Raw genomic sequence first — 18,892 nt, forward strand, 5'->3', positions numbered from 1 at the left:
GTCAGGAGAAGGGCTGGGGCCTCTCTCAGGGCTGAGAGTGAGGGTGCAGCTGGGAGCAAAGCTGCAGCTGGGGCTAGGGTCAGGTTTGGGCTCTGTTATGTTTCTCTGTGCCCCTCTAAGGGGATGAGCATCACAGTTTGGGGATCACTGCCCAGGGAGCTTCAGGCCATGGCTAGCCCAGGGAGCAAGGACTTGGAGGGACAGGAAAGGAGCAGGGGGTGGAGAGCTGTGGGGCCCACATGTTTTTGTGCCTAGGAACCAATAAATGTCAGTCCAACTCTAAGCTAAACACGCAGAGTTGTCAGCCCAACAGCTGGCTCGCTCTTGACTGGTGGAGCTTGTCAGTGAGTTTGCTTCCCAGTCTCCCGCCCCCCCTCCACCGCCCTCTCCTCCGCCATGTCTTAGCCTCTAGAGAGGCTACAGGGGCAAGGAGAAAGGGAGTGTGCCTCTTGCATCCACTGCCTCTGCTGTGGGCACAGAGAAACTGTGCCTGCTGACGGGAGGAGAGGGGGGAAGCAGAAGAGGGGATAGGAGGGGGCACAACCCCAGAGCTGCGTAACCATGCCCCTCCCTCTCCAAACAGCCCTGCCCCTTCTGGGAAGCAGCAAGCCTCAGTCTGTTCCCCCAGCTGTTCCCCTGTTGCACTTGGCAGAGCTGTAGCTGTGGCACCTCCCAGCTCACGTCCTGCCTCTGCCTCTCCATGCCTGGCACAGCTCCCGGGCCAGGCTCAGCTGCTTGGCCTGACCATACCATGTGACGGAGCAGCCAGGGGTGGGGTGGGGGAATGTGACCTTGCATCCCCCCCTACCCTCTGCAAGAACTGCCTCTCCCTGCGGGAAACGCACTGAAAACCACCTTAACTCTGTCCTCAAGTGACTCTGCTGGATAACTAGAATGACACCAACATAGCTGTCCCAACCTGATTTGTAAAACAGATCGAGGTTCCATTTCTTCCCCACCTCGCGTCACTACAGGGTGGAGTGAAGGCTGTGAGGAGGCCCTGACTGTGTCCTTCTGAGCTGTACGTGTTGGGATTTCTTTCCAATGCAGCCTTAACTCGGAATTGCCTGACTTCCTAATGCTTGTTTTTCAATCAGTGACTCTGTCCCGGTGAAGCTTTCCCCCTGCATTCTGTGAACAGTGCACCCTTCCACCCCTATGTCTCTGTAGCAAAGCTTTTGTTTGAGTACATGACTCAGGGCACTCATGGTGCCACATTAGGGTTGCCAGGTGTCTGGTATTAACCTGGACAGTCCGGTATTTTCACCTCCTGCCCAGTAAAAAACGCAGAAAATACTGGACACCTAAAATGTCCGATATTTTCTGGGGTTTTCCCCCGACAGGAGGTGAAAATACTGGACAACTGGTAACCCTATGACACACTCAGCAACTGGGCCCAGCCCCCGGGTCCCCAGGCACCAGCCCCGCTGCTTATCTGGTTCTGCAGGGAAGCTGTGTTCTGGCTCAATCATGAAAACAAGATGGCTGCTGGCAAAAAGCCTAAAGACTTGAAGCAAGGGGAAGAAATGCCTTCCCTGGGTCTTAGTGCTCAACCTCTCCTCTCTTCCTATCCCTGTTCTAACTCACATATGCAGAGGGGCTATTTTATTTTTTGCTTAACTTTTTTTTTGCTCAACAACTTTGGTCTCCCCCAACAGAATTTTTTGCCTGGTGTTTTTTTTTGGGGGGCGGTGGTATTTTTGGTTAAACCATCTGGCAACCCTAGTAATAATTACTCAAACGATGGATGTTCATGCACCAGGCATGAGCAGATTGTGAGTGGGGGTCAGGGAGAAACTATTCTCCATGCAACAGTGTTACTTAGAGAGGTGCATTGTGGGGCATCCTCTCCCCCTCCAACGCACCCAGCATTGGCTACTGTCAGGCCAAGATTACTAAGTGGAACAATGGCTCACCAGCATGGGGGCAAGTGGGGAACTAAACCAGGTGGACCAGTTCTCTAGGTCAGTGACCCAGCTCTGTGTGCTGTGTGTGGAATGGCTAGGCTGTTGCCCTGGGGAAATGGTTAATGTGTTACAGACTGTCCCCTCTCCCCCGCCCTGTAACACTCCTTCTGTGCTCTGGGCAGGCAGATGGGAAGGTGAAGGCCAGGTTATAGCTGAAAGGTGGCAAGTTATATAGGCCTGCAGGGCACCAGGAATATTTGAATCCCCAGGCCTAGCTCCAGCAAAGTTTGTAGCCAAGCCTTTCCCTTGCATGCTCCTGCTGGTGTGTCTAGGCCTCACCTGCTGCCCCTGGGTAACTGAAATGGTCTGGGGCCCCTGCTGCCATCACTGGCACCGCAGTAGGACTAGAGCCGTTTCCTGTCACTCGCTCCCTGCAGCTGCCAGCATGTCTATGCAGCCCGAGGGTGGGGTGTTTCCACACACTACCCCTGCCCTGACACCGCTGTGGCCAATGGAAAGCTGCCCAAGTGGTGCTTGTGGGCAAAAGTGCATGGAGATCCTCCTGGCTCCACATGCCTCAGAGATGCTGCCAGAGGGGGATGCCCCAGGTAAATGCAACTCCATCCCCATACACCCCATCCTCTCCCAGAGCTTCCATTCACACCCTGTCCAGCCCCAAATTTCCTCCCAGAGCCTGCACCCCTCACCCTCTCCTGCATCTCCACCCCCTGCCTCAGCCAAGCCTCCTCTACCATCTGGACACCATCCCAGGGTCTGCATCCCACCCTGAAATCCAATTCCCTGCCCCAGGAAAGGAGAGGAAATCTCAAAAAAGAAGGTGGATCGGCAGAGAGCCTGATTCTAAAACTGAGAGGAACTGTTTTCACCCTCCTTATACAGGCCCATAGAATCATAGAGCTGGAAGAGACCTCAGGAGGTCATCAAGTCCAGCTCCCTGCCCAAGCTAGGACCAATCCCAACTAAATCAACCCAGCCAGGGCTTTGTCAAGCTGAGACTTAAAAACTTCTAGGGATGGAGATTGCACCACCTTCCAGTAACCCATTCCAGTGCTTCACCACCCTCCCAGGGAAATAGCTTTTCCTAATATCCAAGCTAGGCCTCTCCCACAGCAACTTGAGACCATTACTCCTTGTTCTGCCATCACTGAGAACAGCATCTTTCTGTCCTCTTTGGAACCTCCTTTCAGGAAGTTGAAGGCTGCTACCAAATCCCCCCTCACTCTTCCTTTCTGTAGGCTAAACAAACCCAAATCCCTCAGCTTCTCCTCATAGGTCATGTGCTCCAGCCCCCTCAGCATTTTAATAATGATTTAATAATAATAATTCAGCCCCCAATCATGTGCTCCAGCCCCCTAATCCGCCCTCCGCTGGACCCTCTCCAATGCATCCACATCCTTTCTATACTGGGGGGCCCGAGAACTGGACACAGTACTCTAGATATGGCCTCACCATAGCCAAATAAAGGGGAATAATCATTTCTCTGGATCTGCTGGCAATGCTCCTCCTAATGCAACCTAATAGGCCATTAGCCTTCTTGGCTATGAGGGCACACTTTTGACTCATATCCAGCTTCTCATTCACTGGAATCCCCAGGTCCTTTTCTGCAGAACTGCTACGTAGCCATTCAGTCCCCAGCCTGTAACAATGTTTGGGATTCTTCTGTCCCGAGTGCAGGACTCTGCACTTGTCCTTGCTGAACCTCATCAGATTTCTTGTGGCCCAATCCTCTAATCTTTCTAGGCCACTGTGGACCTTATCTCTGCTCTCCAGCAAATCTACCTGTCCCCTTAGCTTAGACACATCTCAACCCCTGTACCCACAATTTGAAGGAGATTCTTTCCCTTCCTCAGCACCTCATCTAGCATTGCTACAGGATAGAGTGGCCAGCCTCACTTGTTGAGGTCCCATTGGCACTGCCTGCTGCCATTCCTCTCCTCTCAACACCCCCCCTCCCGCCCCCAGCCTGCCTTGCTCTCCCTCTCCCCCATTAGACAGAGACAGCATCAATCTAGACTTTCGCCCCCCTACTTTGTCAGGTTCAGGCTAGACCTATTTCTGCACCACGTTTCAGAGCTATTGGAGCCAGCTCCTCCTCACATTCCTCTCCCCATTTCTCAGATGGTCCCAGTGCACTGCCCTTCTCTCGGCTCCCTTGGGGGCTGTTTGCAGAGAGCAGCATAAAAGGGCTTGCCCAGCACAGAGCCAGGGCTGAGTGCAAGGTGCAGGGAGCCAGCTGACAAGACCGAGTGTTGGTCTGACTCACCACTTCTGCTCTGCACCATGGGCAAGGACAGGCTGTTAGGTGGCCCGAGCATTTTCCTCCTGCTCCTCTTCCTCCTCCCTGGAGACACCTCACCCACCACCGAACCGTAAGCTGCTCATGCAGAGGGGGCTGGTGCTGCTTTGGGAATCAGAAGTCCTGGGTTCATCTCCTGGCTGCCACTGATGGACTGACCCCTGGGAGGTCACGGCTCTGCTTTGTGCTCCTCTCCTCTCCTCCCCTCCCCTCCCCAACATGGTGATAACAGTGCCTTGCTCACACCTGGGGGCAAACAGGGGCTGAATGTCTGTCAGGTGCTCTGAGGTCCCTGGGTGGAACAGCACGTTGGAGCGTGATCTGTTCTTTCTCTGGTTGTCATTGCTCAGGTGATTCCTCCCACCTGCTAGTAGGCCTGCAGGGAGACCCCCACCTGATAAGAGCTGAAAGGGAGGGGTTGTGCTGCCAGGGAGATTCTCCCACCTGGGGCTCTGGCAACACTGTTTCCTCCGCTGGTGCGAGAAGATGGGGGGGTGGGGGGTGTAACTTCAAAGCAGCTGCCAGGTTTAACACAGAGGCAAACAGAGGGCAGCCCTGCGGTCAGTGCTTCCTCCAGGCAAACTCTGTGGGAGATAACAGAGGTGCTGCCAGCACTGACCCCATCCACCATGAGATACGCACAAGCCCCTGTGATGTGCCAGGCAGCAGAGATCTCTGAGGCGTGTCTGTCCTGCACTGGGAAAGAGCCTCCCAACCTGGGTCTACAGACTTGTGCTAGTGTGAGCCCTGAGAACAGTGTGGGCAGCGTGACCCAGGCTGGCTCTTGGGTGCTCAAGGGCTTGGGCATTGGGGCCCCTAGCTGTTAACACTCTGCCTTGTGGAGACCAGGATTCAGGGTCTGTCTGCACTTACGCAGCAGCAGCCGCACCTCTCTAGTGAATAGTGAAGATGTCACCTGTGCTGATTGGAGACCTATTCCCATCCGTGCAATTACCCCGCTTCCCTGAGGAGTGGTACCTCTGTCCAGGGCCATCCCTAGAGGGGTGCAGGGCCTGGGGCAACCTCCCCAGCCCCACCTCTTCCTCAAAGCCCCACCCATGCTCCACCTCACCTCTTCCCCCTGCGCTATAGCCTTTTCTCAAAGCCCTCCACATGGGCTGCATGACCTGGGGGTTGCCAGAGGGACCTAACATGGGACACCAGCAGGGGTCGGGCATCCCCAGCATTCACCATGGCAGCAGGAGCCTGGGCAGCAAAGCGACTCACGCAGCAGCCTGCTGTGCTCCGCTGCCTTCTCCCACCCACATTGCTCCATTTCCCCAGGAAGCAGAAAGCTACGGCCCAGCCTGCTCCGCTCTCATGAGCAATGCTGGGCTCGAGGATGGGCTGGGGCTGGGGCTGGGGCGCTCTGCCGTGGTGCAGAGAAGCAACCAGCTGGCCCATGGAAGTGGAGTGGAGCAGGCTGCTGGGCCATTTGCTTCTCAGGCCCTCACTGCTGTTGCAAGTACAGCAGGACCAGCCTCTGTTACCCCCACTGTGCCAGCCCTCACCTGGCTGTCATGGGCCCCCTGGGCTCCCATGAATATGGGATACGGTCCATAGGACGATTGGAATGGTGACTGCAGGTCCCCCCAAATGCATAGGGCCCAGGGTGCCTGCCCCAAACTGTCTTCTGGATGGAACAGCTCTGGCTGTCTGGAGGGGAGAAGCCTTCCCATTAGCATAGCACCAACTATGTGGAGAGTCAGGTTGGTAGAACGGTGTTGCTCAGGACAGTGGGTTTTCCACACCCACTCCCTGGAATAACTCAGTGGGCTCGTCTACACTGGCCCCTTTTCCGAAAGGGGCATGTTAATTTCACAGGTCGTAATAGGGAAATCCGCAGGGGATTTAAATATCCCCCGTGGCATTTAAATAAAAATGTCCGCCGCTTTTTTCCGGCTTTTAGAAAAGCCGGAAAAGAGCGTCTACACTGGCCCCGATCCTCCGGAAAAAAGCCCTTTTCCGGAGGATCTCTTATTCCTACTTTGAAGTTCCTTACCTCAAGACTGATGTAAGTTTGTAGTGTAGATCAGGGCTCAGCTTGTGACCCTGACAGAGTCCCAAAGCACTGGCTGAGATGCAAAGCGATGGGGGGGAAGGGAGATTTTCTTTTCCCAGGGAGACCGTTTAAAATGCATTTGCTGTGGTCCTTTTTTAAGTCCTGGCACCACCGTGTGGGCATGTGCAGTCACCATACTAAAGAACTTGCATAATTGACCAAATCGTCTCAGATATGTTAGGGCTGTAGAACAGAGCTGGGTAATATTTTGGTAAGATTGTCAAGATTTTGGTAAGTGGTCAAGGAACACACTTCTCTATGAAGGGGGTGCAGGAGGGAGCTCGGGGTATGGGTTTGGAGTGCAGGAGAGGGCATGGGATCTGAGAGGGAGTTGGGGTGAAGGAGGGGGTTGTGACCTGGGTCAGGAGATTGGGGTGCAGGGTCCAGAAGGGGTTAGGGGTACAGGCATGAATTTTGACCTGGGGGGATAGAGAAGGGGGTGCAGGATTTGGGAGGGAATTGTGACCTGGGGTGGGATGTATCTATAGAGGATGGGGGTGGTGGAGCATGGAGTTGGGAAGTGGGAGGGGCTCGCAGGCAGGCTTTGGCTGACAGTCACTTACCTTAGGTGGCTCCCAGCCAGCAGCCCAATAGGTTGGTTCCCAAGGCAGGCTCCCTCCTGCAGCAGTCCCAGGCTGCTCAGGGAGGTTCTTTCCATATGCCACTCAGGACCACACATTCCTGGGGAGCGACAGATCTCCTGTGCTCCCCTGGCCAATCATCATGTCTAGGAGCAGGGCCTGGGAGTGCGGGAGCATGTAAACTCTCGGCCTGGCCCGGGTCTCACAGCACCTAGAGCGAACTGCCAACCATTTTGAACAGCTGGTGGCTCCTTCACACTGCATGCCCTGGGTGGTGGTGGGTGGGGAGAGGAGGAGACTACTTCTCCCACCCAGGGCATTTAGGGTCTGGGAATGGGGGAAAGTACAAAGTCCCCCTCCCGCCCTGCCAGAGGTGCTTCTTGGTGTTCACAACGGCTGATGGCTCCCTCTGGGTGCCACACACCCCTGGAGGAGGGGAGCCAGCAGACATTTTGAACAGCCTTGGGGTCAGAGCAGGGTAGGCCAGGGGTCATATGAAATGGTTTGGTGGGCTGGATCTGGCCTGTGGGTCATACCTTGCCCACTCCCACTCTAGAGTCTATTGCCTAGAAGGTCCTGTCTCAGACTGTAAGGAAAGCTCTGGAGTTAACTCTCTGATACTGTTTACTGTTTCAGAGCGCTTGTGATTCCTGATTCTATTGTCTAGCAAATGGGACAGCTTGTGGTCATTTCTGGCATCTGTCAGTCACCCACCTTGTACTCAGGCTGTTGTGGGTAGTTGCCAGTGCCACTGATCCCAAAGTCGGCTACGCAGTGAATCAATGTCAAACGCTGATATTATCGTGAATTGGTGAATATATCCCATGGGTTGTCCATATTTTTACCAACCACGTCTCCTCCTCCCCCCGCGTCTTATGCAAGTTGATTTTTACTCATATTACAAGAAGACAAGACCAACATAATAAAGTCAGCATCTTCGATTTAATAATAATTTAACTTAATAAGGGTGGCATGTTTCGGTTGTCGAAGCAAATGCCTCACTCAGTTTACGCGGCTAAACAGACAGTTTTATTGGCCAATAAAAGCAAAGTGAGCCAAACGTGGTCCCAGCAAAGCCGGGCCCAGTAAGGCTGCTTAATACAATCAATCCTAGTATCTTTATACCCTTAACCAAACAGTCTGACGTCAGGGCATCCAATTACAGAAATAATCAATTAGACTAGGAAAAACAAAGCCTTATTAACAAGATGGCGGACAGGTACGAGGGAGTACCTCTCCTCTCTGAACCAGTCCAATTAACACATTCCAATAGCACATCTGTCTTGGCCTGGCGCATGGGGTGATAGAAAGTTCACTCTGGCCTACGTGCAAAGACAAAAAGCTGAAATGGTTTCTGTTATACAAGATGGCTTCTAGCTAAACATAAACTAGCTTCATCAACTCCCCCCTTTTAGCCTTTTAAAGGCTAACCATGAAACCATTTTACATCTCCATTTTCATCAAAGCCTTTATATACATTTCTTGTTCCTCTCTCTGCTCATCATATTTTAACATCATTACTTCCACATTCCCTTTAGTAAGGGTCTGTCCCTTGTTTTCTAGAATACAAGAAATACAGCATTTGATTAACAAGAAACAAAAATAAGCACAAAAGAATATAGCCACTACTAAAATTACACTTTGCAAAATCCAAGTTCCCACATGTCTAAACCAGACTCTTAACCAATCCCAGAGGGTCCAGTCTTCCCCCTGCCTTAAGCGTTCCACAGCTTTTTCAATCTCTGAGGCATCTTCCTCCACTTCTTTGCTGGTGTCAGTGATATACACACAGCATTCCTTTCCTACTAAGGCACAAACCCTGCTCTTATTAGCTAGGACATAGTCTAGGGCCATCCGGTTCTGGAGAACCATTTGTCTCACTTCTCCTAGTTCCATATTAATGGCACGGAGAGCTTTGGTTGTGGCATTAGCTACTTTCTCGAAAGCTACTTCCAGCCTCCGAATTTCTCTTACTGCATAGGCCACACCCAATCCTGGGAACGCAATTCCCCAAAACCGCTGTGTTTCTGTTCTCTCTCGGTAGTTTCGGATTCTACTCCCAGGGAGATGGTTAGTGATTCGAATGGCTGGGAAGGCTGCTCCAATGTAGCAGGTTCCACTCCAGCCCTTAGGCAGTGTTTTGTATGCTTGGCGACCACATATAAAGTAATGACCAACCTTTGCTGTTAAGGTCCTTTGGCATTGGGGCTTCATCATCCATTGCAAATAGTACCCATCGATTCCAAAGTCATAAGGGCCTTTGTTATTTTCCCAGGTGTTATTTCTGTTCCATACTCCATTCAGGACAATGTTTACCTCACACCTGCTTTTAGCGTCCGAACACAGAGGGTCCAGCGCATGGCTGCCTCACTAGAGACACCGGTGTGCCCTTTTGAAACTGTGACACATAAGACAGGCCTAATAGACAAAGACAGACACAGACAGACAAAAATGTTAGCTGCTCCACAAAATTGAATTCTGTAGCTCCCCTTACCCCGATGGCCGGCCGTCACTCCAAATCCCAAGCCCTCACTAGGAGATTTCATAACAGGTATCTCCTTACCTTTTATTGAGTGCTCTGAGAGGTTTGGAAGTGGAGTGCCGGTCCGTCCATACGGGCAAGTGGCGCGTTAGGAATCTCAGTAGAACCTCCAAATTGTCGAAGCAAACGCCTCACTCAGTTTACGCGGCTAAACAGACAGTTTTATTGGCCAATAAAAGCAAAGTGAGCCAAACGTGGTCCCAGCAAAGCCGGGCCCAGTAAGGCTGCTTAATACAATCAATCCTAGTATCTTTATACCCTTAACCAAACAGTCTGATGTCAGGGCATCCAATTACAGAAATAATCAATTAGACTAGGAAAAACAAAGCTTTATCAACAAGATGGCGGACAGGTACAAGGGAGTACCTCTCCTCTCTGAACCAGCCCAATTAACACATTCCAATAGCACATCTGTCTTGGCCTGGCACATGGGGTGATAGAAAGTTCACTCTGGCCTACGTGCAAAGACAAAAAGCTGAAATGGTTTCTGTTATACAAGATGGCTTCTAGCTAAACATAAACTAGCTTCATCACGGTGATGGTTGAGGTCTGTGATGTTGTGTCTGATTCGCTATCGTAGCCAGATTCAGAGCTAGACGAGTCGACTTCCGGAAGAATTTCACATTTACGGAATAGTAGCCAGTGTTATTCTTTCCCAAGCTGCCAATACCCATTTGCAAACTTCGATGTTAGTTGCACAGTGCTGTTGACCTGCCGGAGTGAAGGTGTGCTCCCCGTTTGTCATCCAATTGTCCCATTCCTCACGGATGAAGAACTTGAATGGGTGGTTGAAAGCTACATCAAGTGGTTGCAACTTACAGGTCGGTCCACCTGGAATTATGGCGATATGGGCTCCCAGGGCATTGATATGTTTTGGAACCAAAGTTTCTTTATGGGCGGACAAGGCATCTAAAAGTAGCAGAGATTTGGGATTTAAAAACCCGCCTTTTCATGCATGAAAGCAGCTGTCTGTCCACATCTTCATCACCTCTGTGTTCATCCAGACCACAGAAATGCCAGCTGGTAGTTTTTCTCAAGGCATTGTCACCCTCTTAAAAATTACCATCGGTTTTAATTTCTTACCACCTGCCGTGCATGCCAATATGACCGTAAAACAGGTGCGTTCATGACCTGTGGTTGCTACAGGGACTGTCTTCACTCCAGTTGCTGCAACAGACTGAGTTGAGGGTATATAGAAATACATGGGCACCTTGTCCGTGTTAATGACATCATTTGTTTTCAGACCCATCTGGTTAATTTCTTTATGGACAAAATCTTTGAAAACATCCATATTCTTCTCCCATTCATCAGGAAGCCATTGACCAACAGTTGTCTGTGCTTGAACTGAAAGGTTGTTTCATCTCATAAATTTGTAAACCCAGTTAACTGAGCCTCCGTGAAAATCATCAATTTTCATCTCCATAGCCTTAAGTCAAGACTTGAACTTTATGGCTACCACTGACATCACACGTTGGCTATCTCTGTGCAAGAACCCACTTTACCAGGTTTTCTTCTAGATTTGGCCACTTGACTTTCTTTCCTTGGCATGCTCTTTTGGGAGGATTTAATTTCTCAATCTCTGCTTCTTCTTTTCTCCACTAGCGAACAGACTTTTCATTAACAGAAAATTTTCTGCCTGCTACTCTATTGGCATTTTCTTTTGCATATGTAATAAAAGATAATTTAAAATCTGCTGTATATGATTTGCGCTTAGGCATCTTTACAAATATTTTGTTGGACTATATTTGTTATAAACTGAAAACGTTTTAAAACATTGTGGTTGGTACATCTTATATAGCAGTAATAGGGTAGTGCTTATTGCTCAACGGCCTCAGCCATGGTTCATTGCCGGTATAACAAGACCCAGTATTATCGGGTGACATCGTAATCTTCAATCTTTATAGCTGGCAAGTGGCAACCACGTCAAAAACCACCAGATTCTTTTATGAAGGTGGCAGAAGTCTCTGTGGGTTATGTACATCCACAGGTAATCTGATATATTTTTTACACATGATAGAAAAACTGTGGGTAATACATGAGTACCTGTTATACATGGATGCATGTTATATTCTCTAATTTACGGTAACAGCTGTCAGTCTTGTTCCACAGGTCACCTTGGACCTTCCTCATTAACCAGCACCTTCCTTAGATACTATGTGAAAGGCCCAAGGAAAAGTCCTTATTGGTTGGACAAAATATACAACTCACATTGGAAGGCAAAGGCTGAGACCATCAAATTGATTTGGTTGCTTGTATCGGTACAACCCTTCAGTGTGACACCAACCTCCACCCCCAGCCCTGCCTCTCTGACCCTGCCCTTCCCTTCCCAGGCAGTACATGGTCTTCGTGCCCTTTTTGGTCCACACCAAGGTTCCTGAAAAGGTCTGTATCCAGTTGACCCACCTGAATGAGTCTGTGACGCTGAGCGCCACGCTGGAGCATGCAGGGGAGAACCGGAGTCTGATCGCAGACGTGGTGACCGGGAAGGACGTCTTCAAGTGCATCCCATTCACCGTGAGTATCTGACCCACCCCCAACAATTATTATCTGTGTCAACAGCAAAGCAATATGGATAGTAACCAGAAGGATTAACCCCTGGAGCTCTGGTTGATTAGCAAGGCCAATTAAGTGGAACTAATCTGAGAATAGAGTAGGTTTCCTGGATTGAGGTCTGCCCTATCCTATACATGACCTGCCCAATTCCCACTACATGCACAAGTCTTTTCCCCACTGCTGGAAAAATTATCCTATGATCCACTTATCTGCTGCTGGAAACCTCCTCAACCCTTCCTAAAAAGTCACCCCCCTTTCTATTCTCTTTAGAATAGCTGTGATAAGATTTCTAGCTCAAGGCCTATTGCTGCTGGTCTGAATCAGAATAATAGAACTAGAAAGAACCTTAAGATGTCATCAAGTTCAATTCCTGACACTCGTGGCAGGACCAACCACCGTCTAGACCATCCTTGGCTGGTGTCTATCTAATCTGCTCTTAAAAATCTCCAATGATGGAGATTACACAATCTCCCTAGGCAATTTATTCCAGTATTTAACTAACCTAATAGTTAGGAAGATTTTTCTATGTACAACCTAAACCTCCCTTGCTGAAATTTAAGCCCATTGCTTCTTGTCCTCTCATCAGAAGCTAAGGAGAATATTTTTCCCTCCACCTTGTAACAATGTTTCAGGTACTTAAAAGCTATTATTGTGCCCCCCCCTTTAGTCTTCTCTTTTTCAAATTAAACAAACACAGTTATTTCCATCTTTCCTCACAGGACATGTTTTCTAGACCTTTAATAATTTTTATTGCTCTTCTCTGGACCCTTCCTCAATTAGTCTACATCCTTCCTGAAAAGTGGCACCGAGAACTGGACACTTCCAATTGAGGGCTAAATAGTATGGTGTTCAATGGCAGAATTACTTATGTATTTCTTACAAATATCCCAGAATGATGTTAGCTTTTTTTTTTCATCAGTGTCACACGATTAACTCATATTTAGCTTGTGGTTCACTATCACCCCTAAATCCTTTCCAAGACAGTCATTTCCTGTTCTGTATGTGTGAAATGGACTGTTCCTTCCTAAGTGGAGCACTTTGCAAGTGTCCTTATTAAACTTCATCCTATTTACCTCAGACCATTTATCCAGTTTCTCCAGAGCATATCATCCAGTCTTTCAAAACATTTGTAACCCCTCCTTCCCTCGGTATCATCCACAAACTTAATAAGTGTATTCTCAATTCCATTGATGAAGATATTGAACAGAACCAGTCCCAAGACTGATCCCTGTGGAACCCCACCTGTTATGCTCTTCCATCATGACTGTGAACCATTGATAACTGCTCTCTGGGGATGGTTATCCAACCGCTTATGAACCCACATTGTAGTCCCTCATTTAGGTTGTATTTCCCTAGCTTATTAGTGAGACGGACATGCAAAACTGTAACCAATGCTTTGCTAAAGTCTAGGTGTACTACATCTATCACTTCTCCTCCGAAAGTGGCTTTGCGTGATGCTGCTCTCACGCTCCCTCCTGCAGGTGGGGGAACAGCAGCATGCAGACATGCCAGGCAGAGTAAATAGCAGCAGCAAGGGCCGGGTTCAGTATCTAGGGGTCTCCTCCCAACGAGGTAATACAACACCGGCTCAAGCCCCCACCCAGTGACCTGGGAAATCTTACATACACCTCTGGGTGCCTCAAAAGAGGCAATTCTTCCCCTCTCGCAAGCACAGAGCCTCAGTATAGTAGCAAACCTTTAATAACATGAGGTAACCGACATCTGCATTAAATTGGGGAAACACCACAACTCGGATTTACCAACCAAACAATGAGCAAAGGCCCTCCCCCCAGCCACAAATCTCCCCAAGGTCCCAAAAGTCCAACACCCCAAGAGTCTCAGCCCTGGGTCAGTGCTGTCCCAGGGTTCAAAAGTCCACCCACCTTACGTGGCCCGGTGGTGGCTCCGCCTCTCTGTGCCGCTGCCGCTGCCGTCAACGCGAGTCACTCCGCCACACTCCACTTGTCACTCCGCCACACTCCACTTGTCGTCAGGTAAGCCGCCTCCACTGTCCGGCTCCGCAAATCCGCCAACCGTCTCGGTCCACGGTCCACGCTCCGGGCTGCCAGCTGGTTGCTCCTGCCGCTGCTCCGCCAGCTGCCGCTCCTACCAGCTGCAGGCCGCCGTCAGCCGTCTGCTCTCCGGTCACCCTGCCAGCTGCATCTACTGTCCACCTGCACTTGCTGGTTGCCCCTTGCAAACTGCTCTGCTAGCAGCACAGCGCCAGGCTCCCCTCAGCAACAGTGATTTCAGCTCTTGTCCACAGCACACAGTGATTTCAGCTCATAACAGAGGAGCCTTAGCGCTGGCCCACAGCAAAGTTAGCTCCACAGCTCCTAACTAGACTCCTAATGGAATCTAAATTAACTCTGATATTCCACAGTGGAGAAAGGAAGGACTGCAATCAGTGTTGTTTAGGCCCTCAGACAGGGCCCCACCACCAGGTACCAAGACCTGTCCCCAACCTCTCTCAATTTGACTGGGTTTGGAACCCATGCCCCTTGTCTAGCGAGTGCTACTTAGTTTATGGCGAATCCCTCTGTCATAAACAGTTCCACCATTCCATTGTCCTTGATTCGCATAATCAGGGTAACAACACTTTTATCCCCTCTGCCTCAATAACAGAGAGACTGGGGCTCCCACAGTGGCCAAAGTGACGATTTGGGCTGCTGTGGCACATACTAGACAGGGTGGGTGTGTCTATGCAAAATTGGGCTCAGCCCCTGAAGTCTCTTTGCACCACTTGCCACAGTTCGCCACTAGATGTCAGGATAGAGTTTACCCTGACCCTGCTTACACTTCTAATATATTTGTAGAATGTTTTCTTGTTTCCCTTTATGTCTCTAGCTAGTTTGCTAGTTTGATTTTACTTTCTACATTGGCCTATCTAATTTTGCCTTTACTTACTTTTGTTATGTATTTGTATTCATCCTTTGTAACTTGACCTAGTTTCCACTATTTGTAGGATATCCTTTTGCTTTTTAGATCATTCAAGATCTCCTGTTTAAGCCAGGGTGGCCTCTTGTCATACTTCCTATCTTTCCTATGCAGTGGAATAGTTTGCTCATGCACCCTTTATAAGTCTCATTGAAAAACTGCCAACTATCTTCAATTGTTTTTCCTCCTGCTTCCCATGGGATCATACCTACCAACTCCCTGAGTTTGCTAAAGTCTGCCTTCTTGGAATCCATTGTCTTTATTTTGCTGTTCTCCTTTTTATCCTTCCTTAGAACAGCGGTTCTCAAACTGTGGACTACGATGGGAGGGTGGGAGAGGGAGACAGCCCCAATCCTTGCTGTGCAATCTGGCTCATAGGGAAGAAGTGGAGCCGAAAGTGGCTTTGCGTGATGCTGCTCTCACGCTCCCTCCTGCAGCTGGGGGAACAGCAGCATGCAGACACGTCAGCTGGCGGTTTTCCCCATTGTTCCCATTGGCTGAAATCTGGCCAATGGCAAAAAAGTAATTGAGCACCCCCTTCCCCTTATGCCCAGACCCCACATCCTCAGCCTGCTCCTGGCCCCTCCCTTGCTCCTGCACCCTGCCTTTGGCCAGACACCTTGCTTCTAGCCTGCTCCTGCATCTACCTCCCATCCAGACCTTGCACCCTCATCCCCTCCTGCACCCCACCTCCTGCCCAGATCCTGAACCCTCATCCCTATCCCTTTCACAGGCAGCCCTGTCCCATACACTTTACCCCTCATTTTTGTCCCCACCCAAGAACCTAAGGAAGGCCAGAAAATCCACTAACGCTGGGACCCCAGAAGAGTAAATCTGTCCTATGGGAAGCCCTGAACCTCAGTCCTCCCTGTCCCTCCCCTCTTCTGGTGGGGCTGGAGAGCCAGAGGAGTGTGGTGTTTCACTCTTTGTAATTTGAGTCCTGTGAGCAGCCGGAAAGCCTGCACTGGCTGCCCCAGAATTTGAATGGGCTTCCGCATGGGGAAGACAGGATAAAGGGCACCCTGAAAGTTACATCAGTGAGAGTTGTTTTTTTTTTTTGAGGGTTTGTTTGTTTGTTTGGTTGGTTTTTTGCTTCTGACTTGTGTGATCCCCAAATGATTTTTCTGTGGGTCAGCGGCCCCTGTCCCTAAAACGGTTCACCACCCCTGTCATAAAGAAAACATGGAAACTTTTATTGTTGGACATAAATTTAATATTTTACTTTTATTTAAAATGAAGTTTGATAAACTAACATGAGAAAGTTAAAATGCTTAATGTGTTTAACAATTTAAATTCATGTTTCCTTTCTTACTGGTTAAGTTAAACGATTCTCCTTAGCTACAGCACTAGCAAAATGGCTTGGTATAATTATTTAATGAATGAGTTTCCACTAGCAACTGGAAAGGTCTGCAGAAAAGTTTGCATTGAGCCAGGAGGGCCAAAGGCCAAAAAGTTTGAGAGCCACTGTCTTAGAAATATGAATTCGTTTCATTTCATGATTGCTTTCACTCAAGCTGCTTTCCACTTTCAAATCCTCAATCTGTTAAAATCAAATATAGAACAGCCTCCCCCTATAGCTGTCTCAATCTCCTGAAATTTAAAAAAATACTCCAGTACATTCCAAGAACTTGCTGAATAATCTGTGTCCTGCTGTGTTGTTTTTCTAGCAGATGTCTAGATAGCTGAAGACCCCCTCCTATATCCAGGACTTGGGGGATCAGGGTACAGGATGGGGTTGGGGCAGGGAGTTGCTGTTTTGTGTGCATGAAAGGAGGGCTTTTGAAACCTGAAGTGATCACACACATAGCCAGAGGATTTTCAAATGGACTTTGAAAAGGAAAAAAAAAGGGAATAGAAAACATGATTTGCTATTTGGTTTCCTACTATCATGATGTAGGAACCATGTCATAGTTTTTGCGGGATCTGACTCTGAAGTTTGATTGCTTGAGGTTGGCAGCCCTGCAATAGGCACTCTTAAGTGCCAGCTCAAAGGAAAGGGTTATTTAGTAAAACTGGCAGAAAGGATGGAAAGAGCATCAGCCCGCAGTTACCACAGAAGATGAACACAGCACTTGCCAGACTTGTTCTCTTATGGGTGACCCAATAAAGGGTGCAAGGCTGAATTTGTTCAGTGAGGGTCTTCAGGCCTGATAGCTGGGATGTCCCTTCAAGACCATCTTTCTTCTAGAGACAATTAGCCCGCAGGCCCCACTGGCCAGGGTCTGCCTCTTAGTTGCACGTATAACTGAGGTGCCTCTGTGTTGTCTTTCTGTCATCAAAGATAGCAGTTGACTCACATCTGTTTGCATGTTGCTTCATCTCTAGGCAGCAATCAGGCTACAAGGCCCACCCTAAACTTCCCATTATGCAATCACCATATATGGGCTTTGGCTTTCCCATCTGGTAACGTCAAATTGATGGTTTCCCCAGCAACTCCCCTGTCTGAAGAACAGGGGTTCCCAAATTGTAATGAGTTATTTCCTCCAGCCAGCCTGGAAGAAGCCATTTTGGAAAACAAGGGGACACCCAAGGGCTGTGTCTACATTGGCATCCCTTTCCGGAAAAGGGATGCTAATGAGACACTTCGGAATTGCAAATCCGCGGGGGATTTAAATATCCTCTGCGGAATTTGCATTTACATGGCTGCCGCTTTTTTCCGGCTTGGGGTTTTTGCCGGAGAAAAGCACCAGTCTAGACGCGATTCTCCGGAAAATAAGCCGTTTTCCAGAAGATCCCTTATTCCTACTGTGAAGGAAGGAATAAGGGATCCTCCGGAAAAGGGCTTATTTTCTGCAAGATCCTGTCTAGACTGGCGCTTTTCTCCGGCAAAACCCCGAGCCAGAAAAAAGCGGCAGCCATGTAAATGCAAATGCCGCGGGGGATATTTAAATTCTAGGCTCTGCTGCTTCTCCACTAGGCCTGTCTACCCTCAGCAGTCTGCTCTGTGGTGACTGCTCCTGAACCTCTCTGAACTGGCAGTGGCTATTGCTGGATCCCCTGGACGCAGGCTTCCTTCTTGGGACAGACATTTTAAAACTGCTTCCAATCCCTTCATGCCATTGGCTAGGATAGGGGTTAGGGTTAGGGGTAGGCTCTATCCTTCCTGCTGCTCTAGCTCACCATTTGGTGGTAGAGGCACCTGCTCAGCAGGTTCATCACACTATACTTCAACAACCACAGTTAATTACAAATGGCCCTTCAGATCAGGCCTCAGATGCTTGGGAAAAGCTTATCTTGTGGGTGTAATAAATTCATTTACTAGATGTGATCATGACTCCTACTGGCTACTTCAGTGACTGTAAGAGCCTGCTGCTTACAGAGAGCTAACAAGAGTACAGATTGAACTTCTCTAGTCCAGCGCTCGGTGGCCTGGGAACATCCATGGTCCAGTGAGATTGGAGTTAGCTGGATGGCCACAGACCATGGGTGTGGCTAACTTTCCTCCAGTCCCATAAAGTTTGTTTACAGCCACCAACCCTGGCTCTCAGGGTTCTGTGCTACTGTTTAGCTCTAATTTGCCCATAAATGTCTTCTAAGGGTATGTCAGCACTACAGTGCTATTTCGAATTAACTTAATTCGAAATAGTTAATTCAAATTAAGCTAATTTGAAATAACTCATCTATACACAAAAACTATTTTGAAATAGCGCATCCACACTGAGTGGACCCTGAACCGAAGTTAATGCTGGCTGGAACCAGTGAGGGCAGGGCATCAGGTTGGGACTTAGTGTGTGGAGCTGCTGTGTGTGGAGCTGCTGCCTGAGGCTAACTGAGCTCAGTGCTTAAAGAGACCCGACCCCCACCCCGGACAGACAGTTCTCAGGCTTCCCCCTTGCTTGTCTACCTCGATGAGGGACAGCAAAGCAGTCTTGTCTTGGAGTGCCCTGAGTGCCTACACTCGGCACATCACAGCACTAAGCCACATGGAGCCAGAGCTGTCCCTGGGCATGCTGGTGCATCTCATGGGGTCGTTGCCATCAGCCCGGCTACACT

The 18,892-nt window shown here is 49.3% G+C and overlaps 1 protein-coding gene across 3 annotated transcripts in view; it reads left to right on the forward strand.

The window, feature by feature from the left end:
* Positions 1-4,122: 4,122 nt before the first annotated feature.
* LOC102463964 (alpha-2-macroglobulin-like) overlaps positions 4,123-18,892 on the forward strand; it is an 88,461-nt gene continuing 73,691 nt past the window's right edge. For 2 of the 3 annotated variants that reach the window (XM_014570148.4, XM_089771774.1), the window contains exons 1-2: positions 4,124-4,297; positions 11,740-11,923. In XM_014570148.4, coding sequence (XP_014425634.3) covers positions 4,209-4,297; positions 11,740-11,923 — 273 coding nt within the window. In that variant the 5' untranslated portion in view covers positions 4,124-4,208. Of the gene's footprint in view, positions 4,298-11,739; positions 11,924-18,892 lie in introns of all 3 variants that reach the window. The other variant, XM_025181347.3, reaches the window with a different exon arrangement.

Source organism: Pelodiscus sinensis, chromosome 1 (genome assembly GCF_052426305.1).
Source record: "Pelodiscus sinensis isolate ZL-2025 chromosome 1, ASM5242630v1, whole genome shotgun sequence".
Lineage (NCBI taxonomy): Eukaryota > Metazoa > Chordata > Testudines > Trionychidae > Pelodiscus > Pelodiscus sinensis.